Source organism: Lolium perenne, chromosome 1 (assembly GCF_019359855.2).
Source record: "Lolium perenne isolate Kyuss_39 chromosome 1, Kyuss_2.0, whole genome shotgun sequence".
In the NCBI taxonomy this organism is placed as follows: domain Eukaryota; kingdom Viridiplantae; phylum Streptophyta; class Magnoliopsida; order Poales; family Poaceae; genus Lolium; species Lolium perenne.
Genome location: NC_067244.2, coordinates 206,559,976 through 206,572,942, shown reverse-complemented (window position 1 = coordinate 206,572,942; position 12,967 = coordinate 206,559,976). Strand labels below are relative to the sequence as shown.

Here is a 12,967-nt window from a genome sequence, read left to right as displayed (position 1 = left end):
GACACAATCATTCTTAACACTTCTGGACATTGCACAAAGCTACTGGAAGTTAATGGGACAAAGAAATCCATCCAACATAGCAAAAGAGGCAATGCGAAATAAAAGGCAGAATCTGTCAAAACAGAACAGTCCGTAAAGACGAATTTTAAAGTGGCACCAGACTTGCTCAGATCAAAATGCTCAAATTGAATGAAAGTTGCGTACATATCTGAGGATCACGCACGTAAATTGGCAGATTTTTCTGAGTTACCTACAGAGAATTCTGCCCAGATTCGTGACAGACAGAAATCTATTTCTGCGCAGTAATCCAAATCTAGTATGAACCTTGCTATCAAAGATTTTACTTGGCACAACAATACAATAAAATAAGATAAGGAGAGGTTGCTACAGTAGTAACAACTTCCAAGACTTAAATATAAAACAAAGGTACTGTAGCAAAATAAACACATGGGTTATCTCCCAAGAAGTTCTTTCTTTATATATAGCCATTAAGATGGGCTCAGCAATTTTAATGATGCACTCGCAAGAAATAAGAGTTGAAGCAAAAGAGAGCATCAAAAAGCAAATTCAAAACACATTTAAGTCTAACATACTTCCTATGCATAGGAATCTTGTAAATAAACAAGGTCATGAAGAGCAAAGTAACAAGCATAGGAAGATAAAACCAGTGTAACTTCAAAAATTTCAGCATATAGAGAGGTGTTTTAGTAACATGAAAATTTCTACAACCATATTTTCCTCTCTCATAATAATTTTCAGAGGCATCATGAACAAACTCAACAATATAAGTATCACATAAAGCATTCTTATTCACATGCATAAAAGTATCATTACTCTCCACATAAGCATAATCAATTTTATTAGTTGTAGTGGGAGCAAATTCAACAAAGTAGCTATCATTATTATTCTCATCATCAAATATAGGAGGCATATTGTAATCATAATCAAATTTATCCTCCATAACAGGCGGTACTAAAAGACCAATATCATTATAATCATCATAAATAGGAGGCAAAGTATCATCAAAGTAAATTTTCTCCTCAATGCTTGGGGGACTAAAAATAGCATGCTAATCAAAGCCAGCTTCCCCAAGCTTAGAATTTTCCATATCATTAGCAACAATGGTGTTCAAAGCGTTCATACTAATATGTTCCATAGGTTTTTTAATTTTCGCATCAAACCATCCATGTCTTAAATCAGGAAATAGAATAAGAAGCTCATTGTTGTCCATTATGCCTAACTAGTGTAAACAAGAAACAAAAAGATGCAATTCAGGATCTAAAGGAAATAGCTTCGAGCGCACACACAACGGCAACAGAAAAGTACTTAGTTACCTGGGACCGGAGTATGAGTGCCTTTTACCTTTCCTCCCCAGCAACGGCGCCAGAAAATAGCTTCGTTGCCGGGATCCGGTGTGTGTGTGCCGTTTACCTTTCCTCCCCGGCAACGGCGCCAGAAAAGTGCTTGATGTCTACGGGTGCTTCTATTCTTGTAGACAGTGTTGGGCCTCCAAGAGCAGAGGTTTGTAGAACAGCAGCAAGTTTCCCTTAAGTGGATCACCCAAGGTTTATCGAACTCAGGGAGGAAGAGGTCAAAGATATCCCTCTCATGCAACCCTGCAACCACAAAGTAAGAAGTCTCTTGTGTCCCCAACACACCTAATAGGTGCACTAGTTCGGCGAAGAGATAGTGAAATACAAGTGGTATGAATGAATATGAGCAGTAGTACGGCGCAGAAAAAGTGCTTGTTGGCGTGCGATTGATGGTAGTAATATTGCAGGAAGTAAACAAACAGTAAAACAGTAAACAAGCAGCGATGGCAGTATTTAGGAACAAGGCCTAGGGATCATACTTTCACTAGTGGACACTCTCAACATTGATCACATAACAGAATAAATAGATAGATGCTAGACTCTACACCCTCTTGTTGGATGATGAACACCACTAACTGTGTAGGATTACACGAACCCTCAATGCCGGAGTTAATAAGCTCCACAATATTCAATGTTCATATTTAAATAACCTTAGAGTGCATAACAGATCAACATAACCAAACCAAGTACTAACATAGCATGCACACTGTCACCTTCACACTACGAAAGGAGGCATAGATCACATCAATACTATCATAGCAATAGTTAACTTCATAATCTACAAGAGATCACAATCATAGCCTACGCCAAGTACTACACGATGCACACACTGTCACCATTACACCGTGCAGGAGGAATAAACTACTTTAATAACATCACTAGAGTAGCACACAGATAAATTGTGATACAAAACACATTGCAATCATAAAGGGATATAAATAAGCACTTCACTATGCCATTCATAACAGCGAATAAGTATTCTGTGAAATATAGCCTAAGAGACCTACACAGTGCACACACTGTCATCTTTACACACGTGGGACAAGGAGTCTCCGGAGATCACATAAGTAAAACCCACTTGACTAGCATAATGACATCTAGATTACAAGCATCATCATATGAATCTCAATCATGTAAGGCAGCTCATGAGATTATTGTACTGAAGTACATATGAGAGAGATTAACCACATAGCTACCGGTGCAGCCCCGAGCCTCGATGGAGAACTACTCCCTCCTCATGGGAGACAGCAGCGGTGATGAAGATGGCGGTGGTGTTGATGGAGAAGCCTTCCGGGGGCACTTCCCCGTCCCGGCGGCGTGCCGGAACAGAGACTCCTGTCCCCAGATCTTGGCTTCGCGATGGCGGCGGCTCTGGAAGGTTTTCTCTGGTTTCGTCGAACGTGGTAGGGTTTTCGCGACGGAGGCTTTAAGTAGGCGGAAGGTCAAGGTCGGTGGAGTCACGAGGGACCCACACAACAGGGCGGCGCGGGCCCTAGCCTGGCCGCGCCGCCTTAGTGTGGCGCCACCTCGTGGCCCCACTTCGTATCTCCTCCGGTCTTCTGGAAGCTTCGTGTGAAAATAGGACCCTGTGCGTTGATTTCGTCCAATTCCGAGAATATTTCCTTACTAGGATTTCTGAAACCAAAAACAGAGAAAACAGGAACTGGCACTTCGGTATCTCGTCAATAGGTTAGTTCCAGAAAACGCATAAATATGACATAAAGTATGTATAAAACATGTAGATATCATCAATAATGTGGCATGGAACATAAGAAATTATCGATACGTCGGAGACGTATCACTGCCATCTCACCATCTCGAAGAAAACACAAGCAGGACTATGGTGGGGACAATCTTATCGTGACTTCAAGATGTAGGGGCCGCCTCACCATCTCGAAGAAGACATTTAAAAAACATAAACAGAGAATTAGAACCCTACCACCGGCGAGGTGCAACACTTTCCCGTACCAACACTACCGATATAAGTTGATGATGGAATAAAAGATGCATCAACATTTAGTTTAGCCCAGCTCAGACTGCATAACCGGGGGATTTACCATGCATTATCTCATTACTTTTTTAGTTAACAACTTACAACGCATGGGAAGGACTTGATTCAACTTTTCCTGATCCTCATTCGTAAAGAGATTCTCCCACATGACACATTGTAGATGTTGTGACTTTGCAAAGAGTAGAAGTTGTTCAAGTTCTCACTTGTCATAGCCATTTGCAGGACACACATTGCTTATGTTGACTTGTGACTAAAGGGAAGTTGATCAATTTCTCATGTCATAGCCATTTACATGACACATATTGCATATGTTCGACTTGTGACTAGAGTTGGAAGTTGCGACTTGTGACATGTCATAGACTCATAGCCTGAGTATTGGCCGCGAATAGGCGGTCACATGGAGCGTCGATTTTGACAAATTTGACCCTTTTTCGAAAGTTCAGCACGATTTGACTTCCATCCCTCCCTCTTTTGATCCCACCAAATTTATTCGAAAATCTTGTCTCATTAGACCCATTTTTTGTAGTATTGGTGAAATACTAGAACATCACAAATTTTGAAAATTGGCCCAAACGACTAAACATATTTCAAAGAGTAGCGCATTTGTCTAAAAAGACACTACTAAATAGAGAGTAGCGCTCCAAAGAAAAACGATACTCCCTCCGTTTCAATCTATAATGCATATAGGTTTTCTGCACGGTAATTAGCGCAAGTCATTTTTTAACACAAAACCCCCTAACGAGTCCATCCACAATCTCAGAAATAGGAGAGAAATAAGGAAAATCAAATCAGTTCCCAGATTTTATGCATGTGATCAGATTGGTTTCCTTATTTTCTGTTATTCAGCTGATCGGTGGAAGGGGTTCTTTGCAAATAAACGTAGATCTACTCTTATATTATGAAACAAATGCATAAAATCTATAGGCATTATAGATTGAAACGGAGAGAGTACTAAAAAGGGTTAGATTTTGAATATTTTTCAAAATGAGGTCAAATCATGCCGAACTTTCGAAAAATGGTCAATTTGTCAAAAATCGAGGCATAGAGCAGGGGAATGGGAGCTGGTTATTTTTTATCTCAAAAAAATTGGTAATGGTTATTTTACATTTTACGCAAGTTTAACTTCTGAGGAGCAGGTCCCGTCACAGGTGACTAGTTCATGCTTCGGCGTCGAGGAAGAAGGAGCGGCTCTCCATGATTGCGCGCGCCTGGGCAATGAATCCCGTTTCATTCTTGACAAAGTCGGGCAGTTGTGCTAACAGATTGCAAATCAAGGAAATCTGCACAGGGCACATTATTATTTTCTAAAACATCTGTAGTTTCACAAATACTATCCCGTATAGCTGACTTTTATTGTTCAGATAATCGTATGCGATTCACAACTTAAAATAACGTATTCCTTAAGAAAACAAACCCAGTTGTTTAATCAACGCATAGCACAACTGAAGAAAACTTTCAGAAAAGCAGAGAAGGATCACCCAAGCAGGCTAATGAAACGCATGGAGTCAGATTAGATAACAATGTCAATCAGCACAGGTCCGGCGAACCGGATCCTAAGACTGGGGCGACAAAAATCCATGTCATCATGCTCCCTGGATACCTCATAGCAGAAGCAAATCTGCTTTAATCTGACAAAACCAAATCGTTTCTTCGATGCAGGAAATATGAGACTACAATTTGCAGGAAAAGTAATGTGCGTGCTGCAGGGGAGAAGACCCCGGCCGGCGATAACAGCCGGGATAATACAGCTAGTCCCCCGCAGCGCAGCGCTTGCTCTGCGCCTCCAGAACAAGGCCGCCAAGAGTAGATTGCTCTTGCAGCCGAAAGAAGAGGCGCCGAAATACACACGCACGGACGAAGATCGTTAAACGCAACCAACAACAAACAACAAACACGCACAAAGTTTCCGGCAAAGAACTACGAAGAGAGGCGAAAGGCACACAGGACCACCGTGAAGGCGGCGCGGCGAGGTTAGGGTTTACCGTGAGAGGTCAGAGAGGTCTCGTGCGCTTATAAAGAGAGCCGGCCGGTTCTAGAAGCCGTGGCGCCCGTTACGTATGGGCTGACCTGGAGGCCCAGACCGTTTGTTCCAGCCTGCATCTCCCCTTTTGCTATTTACCTCCTTCGAGCTTCAAAGCCCAGTCAGATTCGAGAACGAATCCATGTGGATTTAGTTTTTCAAACGGTCGGCTACACCCCGACCGTCAACAGCCGCATCTAAGAGTAAAACAATAGTATAGCCGACAGTCGGCTATAACAATTTACCACATCATTTATAGTCAACTAGCATGTACAATAGTAAGCTATAAAAATATAGTACTTTTACAATACATAGTCCACCTTTTAGTCTCACATAGTGTTTAGGAGCATGCGCTAGAGCTGACTATTAGATAGTAGCCCACTTCTCTTGTCTCTACTAATCTCTCTCCTCCAGCTAACTGTACCTTATTGTACTTGCTCTAAAGGCCTTTTGATGCACTAGAGTGAATAAATCTCACGGTTCGATCACGTATAACAAAAAAAGTTCCGTAGGTATCAATTTATTTAGAGTATGTAAAGGCACCTTAAATGGAGGGCCGCATTTTAGATAGCAAAAATAGACCGCTGTCCACCTAACTGAACGGTGGGGGCGTGTTGAACGGTGGCCTAACTGAGATCTAATTCTATGGCTCATACGTTGTGTAGGTGACTCAACCTAATTTGTGGGAAATGTTTTGTCCCACCTTGCTAATCTAATGAAGTTGAGAGCATATTTGTAAGCGGGTTTTTTTTGTTGTTTTCTAAAATAAAATAGTAGAGCCACCTCATGGAGTATGCATACTAGTACGTACGCTCGCGTGAATATTCGTGACTTGAGATTTTAGGCTCTTCGGCGACCCGCGCCTCTAGCTTAGCAAGTACTACCTTCATTCCAAAGATTAAGGCTTTTTTTTGAAAAGTTAAACCAGGTAAAATTTGACCAAACCTTTTAAAAAAATGTATTAACAAATATGATATTTTGTAGATACCATATAAAAATATGTTTCATTATCTATCTAATGATATTGATTTTGTATTTTACATGTTAATATTTTTTGATAAAAATTTGGTCAAACTTGACATAGTTTGATTTTCTAAACATAATATAAGCCTTAAACTTCGAAATGAAGGTAGTACTATCTTATTTTTAATGCATTTTATGTTAGGTCGCACTAAAATCTCACTTGATCCCTGTGGGATCAATGGGTCACAAAAGATGAAAACTTATCTGTCAATTCTTTCTACAGGAAGTTACCCCCTGAATATGACTGGATATCCTCAAAAGTATTTGTGAAATGGTTAAAATTCCTCAAAAAATTAAAGTATTTTCATGCTTGCGTTGAGAAATGGTATATTAACAAAAGACAATCTTCTGAAAAACCATAACACAAATTAACCATGCTTGGCTAATCACCCCATGTGTTTATCAGGTTATTTAATGCAGTTAAAAACATAACACACATAAACCATGATCTATTCTTTAATGAGATCGAAAACCTCTCACCCGGCCCTGTTTCTTCCAAAAGAATCCATGATGGATTATGCCTATAAACTAAGTGACAAGGGATTAACTTGTCAATGCCTATGGATTGTAGGCTAGGGTTTAGTTAGAAGTAGAGGGCAAGTAGATCTCGAAGGTTTCAGCCGAAAAGTACTCGACGACTATGAAAACTAGGGTTTGCAGACAATGATTCGATTGATTCTTCGTCCCTCGACTCCCCCTTTATATAGGAGGTGGAGCCGAGGGATTCGTGCTATACAAATTTACAGAGTCCGGGACGGTTTCTAACTCATCCCGCCAGATTACAAACAACACTTCCTATTACAACTATCTTTCCTTAGTAAATCTTGGGCTCCCGAATCTTCTTATTCTTCGAGTATTGGGCCTCCAGTAAACCCCGGGTACTATCTTCGGCAGGCCCATTTGGCATGCCTATGTCAGTAGCCCCCGAGATTTTGCTTGAATCGTAGAGTCAGGGAAAATCTCCACTGTTTATTTTTATTCGGAAGCTTTAACTTTTTATACTTCTTCACATAAAATTCTATATTGTACAGGGATAATGGTAGTTGGGGCTAGTTCATCTGACGGATCAGGTACTAGTTAACTGCTCTAGTGGCAATCCGCAAAAACCTACTTCAAAATCACGTCCCTGGACATGATCTCGGGATACTTGGTGTAAACTTCGACAGTGCCGCTTAAGGTCTTACCATTCGTCGAGTCCCGATCGAATTTATCGGGTACCTAACGCGTCCGTTAGGATTTTTCTTCGTATCTGTTGATACGGATAAAAATGTGACGCGCATCTTTGGCGATGCCACGCCCAGCAGAACGGATCTGGGGTCTTACCTTCGCAAATTTGCGGCATTCAGAAATTGATCGCAACTTCGGCGTTCTGAGAATATATTGTCGAGTGCTTTTCTGGCTGTTGGAATGGCACATTTTATCGAGTCAAATATGACTTATATTGCTCTCCCGATGGGAGTATATGTAGAGTTAATTATAACTCGAAATATACTCTCTTGCTTTTTTATTTTTCCTTTGGTAATTTCATCGGGCACGCGAACAGCGTTCCCGATGGGAGTAGCCCCCGAGGCTACAACCAAGAACTTGTGCTTGGTTGTAGGCTCAACATTTTAGTCCACCTTGTCGCTATATTTTCATTACTTCGATATGATCTCTTTCTTTATCTCTCGGGTGCGCGAACAGCGCTCCCGATGGGAGTAGCCCCCGAGGCTACAGCCAAGGACTTGTGCTTGGTTGTAGGCTCCCGCAATTTCTATATTTGTCATACTCGAAAATTTACTTTTTTCTGAAGTAGCCCCCGAGCATTTGGGCAAAAACTTGTATTTGATCAAAGGCTCCCGAAGTATTGAATAATTCTTTCTGTCGCCACTTTTCTTTTACTTTTCTTGTCGACATACTTCCCTTAATCAAATTTACTTCATCCTTCTCGAATAGTCGTGAGTTCTCTGCCCTGTGGGTCCATTGCTTCGACCACGTTGACACGTCGTGCAAGTGGGGGACACACGTCCTCCGCTTTTCCTGGTGCACGTACGGTAACGCCTATCTCAGTAAAAATACTGTTTTACCCTTGTGTCTAGAAGATCCATTCTCACCACACGATTTCTTCATCCAACGGCACACTGCTTCACCCGATTCTTATATAAACCCTTCTTCAACCTCCGTTCATCCTCTCGCTTGCGCCGCTCACCTGTTCCTCTTCGCAAAACTTCCCCTGCGCCCAACTCTCTCCAATCTTCCGTACGCACATACATTGCTCTGCCCACTGCCGTTGATGCCACCGCGCACGCGTCTGACTCGCCACAGCACGCCGGAATCCAAGATGGCCGCCGAGGATCTTGAGTGGGAGAGATCCAAAATCTCCAATCAAGACACCAACACGCTGAAGAGGCTCGGCCTCATGACGAAGGAGGACGCCATCCGCTTTCCTAGCGAAGAAAGCTACCCCAAGCCTCCAATGGAGTATCGGGTTAGTTTTGTTGATCACCTGATCCGCGGCCTTTCAACCCCAATCCACGATTTCCTCCGCGGCCTTCTTTTCGTTTATGGGATTCAACTGCACCAGTTGACTCCCAATTCCATCCTTCACATTTCTATTTTCATCACGCTTTGCGAATGCTTCCTCGGAATCCCTCCCAATTGGGCTCTGTGGAAGCGCATTTTCTGCCTCCGCCGTAATGGCTCCCACAACGTCACTTATAACATAGGTGGCGTTGTTATCTGTGTTCGGACTGATGTCGATTATTTCGACGTCAAGTTTCCTGATTCTGTCCAAGGATGGCGCAAAAAGTGGCTCTACATCCACGAAGAAAGTGCCAATTCTGTGGAGCACAACATAGTTCCTTTTGACGGAAGTGCCAGGATTCAGCGTCGCCGTTCATGGGATGCCGAAGCTTCTGAAGAAGAGAAAAAGGCGACAGAGGCGCTCATGGCTCGTATCCGTCATCTTCAAAACACTCGAGGCAAAGAGCTATCTGGTGTTCAAATTACTGCCTACTTCCTTAGGATTAGAGTGCAGCCTCTTCAGGCTCGCAAAAATCCCCTTTGGACGTATTCTGGTGAAAATGACGCCAACAGAATCTCCAGTGATCTTTCTGTAAAGGACCTGGAAAAATTGGTTCGAAGAATTTCTCGATTAGGCAAGAAGGATCCTATTCCCTCCTCCTGTCGAGTGGAACCATACAGTGCTTCCAATCCTCTTCCCGAGGTATTTTGTCTTCTCGAAGTTCTATCTTGTTCTGAACTGTTCCTTGTATCTTATTGCAGTGGTATCTCACTTATTCTCTTTTGTCACTATTTTCTTGTAGAATCATCCTACTATGGCTTCCCTTCCTCCTCTTCCTGAGGATGGAGAGGTCGAAGAAAGAGCCGTTGTCGATGATGTCAACCAGAGACCCCCTCTTTTGTGAATGAACCCGCATGATTCTCGAAAATCTGCGGGATCTACTGAGAAGGATGCTGCCTCTGAAGATACAACATCAGCACAATCTCCTCCTCCTGCTGTTTCTCCGAAGAGCAAAAGGAAAAGGAGCAATGCCGAAGATTCCGGGACCTCGAAACCCGAAGAAACTGCTCCTGCACCTCAAAAAGCAGCTTATGATCCATACCTTGAGAGTATCATCAGCTCGTAGGTTCCTTGCTCTTTTCCTTTTCTATTTGAAGAATTTTATTTTGCCTTGCTTTTTATGCTGCCACTATTTTGTCACAGTGATGATGAAGAAACACCAACTTTAGATGTGGCTGCTCGAACGAGCACGTCACATACTTTAGTTATTTCAGAAAAACCAGTTGAAGTGGAGGAATCGTCGCCTCCTCAACAAAATGTTGATACATCTACTCCTCCTTCGAGCCCCCGTGCCCCTTCACCAAAAAGGGCACGGGTTGAAAAGATTGTTAATCCTACCCCTCAGTTGGGCAGTTCGTCGACTCTGCTCTTAGATGATGTAAGTTTGTCGACATCTATATTTTCCTTATTTTGTTTTTTCACACCTTTTCTCTTTTTCATGCCGATGTTTCTTTTGATGTACTTACCTTTGAACAGCCAATGATCAAAGAGCTTCTTCGGATCGGGTCCCAATTTGTTGGGTACCGTGAATATGCCGCCAGAGCCGAAGGTAACGACTTTTATACTTGCTATTTTTCTTTGACTTTCTATTCCTGTTGCTTGTCGCTATTTTTTGATCTTTCTTTTCTTTCTTTTTCATATCTCGACAGAAAAACTTTCAGAGGCCAACGAACGTGTCGACGCACTTGCTCAAAAACTCGAGCAAAGTGAGGCGGCTCGCAAGAAAGCTGAACTTGCTGCTAGCAAAGCCAAGGCCGAGGTTGATGAAGCCAAGGTGAAAGCTGCTAGTATCGAGGAGCTGCAGAGAAGGCTCAAAGATGCCGAATCTGCCTTAGATGAGCAGAAAACTGCACAAACTGTGCGTGAACAGGAGATCATCAAGCGTTTGAAGTCGCAAAGTCGACGTACGCTGAGTAATATCATCAACCCCTTCTATTGTACTTCCTGTTTCTTGGTTTTTGACTAATGGTTTGTCTCGTGTGGCAGCCCAAACAAACCAAGATTTTGATCTGGAGAATCCCGTCAATGACCCTCTCCTTGATGCACTTTCTCTTCTGGAGTTCCATGGGCGCGAAATTCGTGAAGGCGTGGCCAATGCCAGTGCAAGTTTGTCGGCGTTGTTCCCCTACTTCTTCCCGAAGAAAGAGGAACCTTCGACTTTCCTTGCCCTTGCCAAGCTTTTCAATTCGTCGGAAGACCTGGGATTGAAAATGCGTCGGAGAATATGAAGGTTCTTTGTCGAGAGTACCGTTGCCCTGGTTCTTGACAGCCAACGAGACGCTTGATTGGATGAAGGTTGGCGACACCGGTCGGATAGAGCGATCGAGATGGAGGTCGCTGATCAAGGCGGCCAAGCCCAACACGAAGAAGATCTTGGCGTATCACTGGGATCAAGCCGGCTTCGACTCCTAGCTCCTCGAGGCCGGAGGTCTAGTTGCATGCCTCTCGTTTTCTTCTGTTTCTTTTTGCTTCGCCAAAGTAGTCATTTGGCGACACGTACTTCCTTAGCTCCACCGTAATGCCCTTGTAATTATTCCAAGAGATTAATGAAAACTTCTATCTTTGCTTGTTGTTTGATGTTGTCTTGTTTATTTTTCGATTGATATTTGATAACTATACTCCATCTTCGCTCCTTCCAATGTTTCGCCTTCTTCTTCCCGCGCGAGGAGAGCTTTTGGTGATACCGCTCCTGTCGACGATACCTTGTCGCAAGAACTGGATGAACTTCGGCAACAACTTCAGTATGCGAAGAAGCAAACACTTGTGATGATGGAGCAATCTCGTAAGTCATCTGAAGCCGAAAAAATTGCTCTTCAACAAGCTCGCGAGGCCGTGGCTGCTAAGGAAATTGCTGCTTCCGAGGCTGAAAAGGCGACTATTCGAGAAAATTTCATGCTCGAATTAATGAATGAAGCCAGTGCAGATATGTCGGGTATGCCTGTTTCATCCGCTGATATCCTTTATCTGCATACTATTGTTTCTTGAAGGTTTCCACTTCTTTGTTTTGATAGGTGCCTTTACTGATGCTGCTGCCGAGGAAGAGAGGGTGAATGCTAGGACAACCCTCCTTGTTAATCTCTCCCTGGACCATGGTTCTTTGTTTTGGGCTACCCCGGAAAGGACCCGCCAAATTGTCAGATTTCAAGATCGCGCCTCTCAAACTCGCGATTTCCTCGACTTCTGTACCAAGACCTTGTCCATGGTTTACAACTCCATGTTTCCTCGGAACGTCCAACCAAAAACTCTTCCTGAATTGATGGAAAGGTTCAAGGATGCTCGCAGTATCCATGATTTTGTCAAGGCTCAACTAGTAGCTGGCGCCAGATTTGCTCTTATCATGCTCCAAATCTGCCACTCGAAGCTTGACCTTACCCAGGTTGTCGAGAAGGTTCACCAAAAGGTAAAACGTCGGAGAGTTGGTGTTGACAGGATTAACACGAAGGTTACGCCTATAGCCGAAGAAATGATTGAGGACCTGCTTCGGATGGATGCCGACTTTTTTGCCGATGGCCATTATGCCGATTTCCTTGGTGCTGCTCCTGAAGAAAACAGAATTACTCTTGATGATATATTGAATCAAGACTAGTTATTTTCCTCTTGTAGATATTTCTTCTTTGTAACCCATGACTATGATTATACTGTAAAGCAATCATTATATTTCTCTGTTTGACTAGCCCCCGAGTGTTTCGGTGACTCTTTACTGTATTTGTATATTTGCGAGGTTTTGAACCAAGGCATGTATATATTTAAGGCAAATATGAGCCCCCGAGCTTTTTATTGAGTACTATTTTTATTGACTCACGAGGTATCTGAATACCAAGGCAAGGTTTTTCTTTTGTCGATGAACTATATTGAAATTCGTCGGAGCAAAGACTTTGGTCATGTCGATAAAGAAGAAAAGTTATATTGTCACTATCTTTATTATATTGCAGCACCGCGAGCCCGCCTCATTAAAAACCTTCTCCGGCCCCACTCGG

General features: G+C 42.8%; 1 protein-coding gene and 1 non-coding gene across 2 annotated transcripts; one reads left to right on the top strand and one right to left on the bottom strand.

Moving 5' to 3' along the window:
- Positions 1-4,886: 4,886 nt before the first annotated feature.
- LOC127328006 (small nucleolar RNA U31b) lies at positions 4,887-4,975 on the bottom strand. The gene has a single exon (XR_007868919.1). It is a non-coding gene; the product is annotated as a small nucleolar RNA U31b (small nucleolar RNA).
- Positions 4,976-9,834: 4,859 nt separating this feature from the next.
- LOC139833958 (uncharacterized) lies at positions 9,835-11,218 on the top strand. The gene is made up of 5 exons (XM_071824339.1): positions 9,835-10,052; positions 10,134-10,368; positions 10,467-10,539; positions 10,640-10,894; positions 10,977-11,218. Exons 1-5 carry the CDS (start codon positions 9,835-9,837, stop codon positions 11,216-11,218), a joined length of 1,023 nt encoding a protein of 340 aa, XP_071680440.1.
- The last annotated feature ends 1,749 nt before the right edge of the window (positions 11,219-12,967 follow it).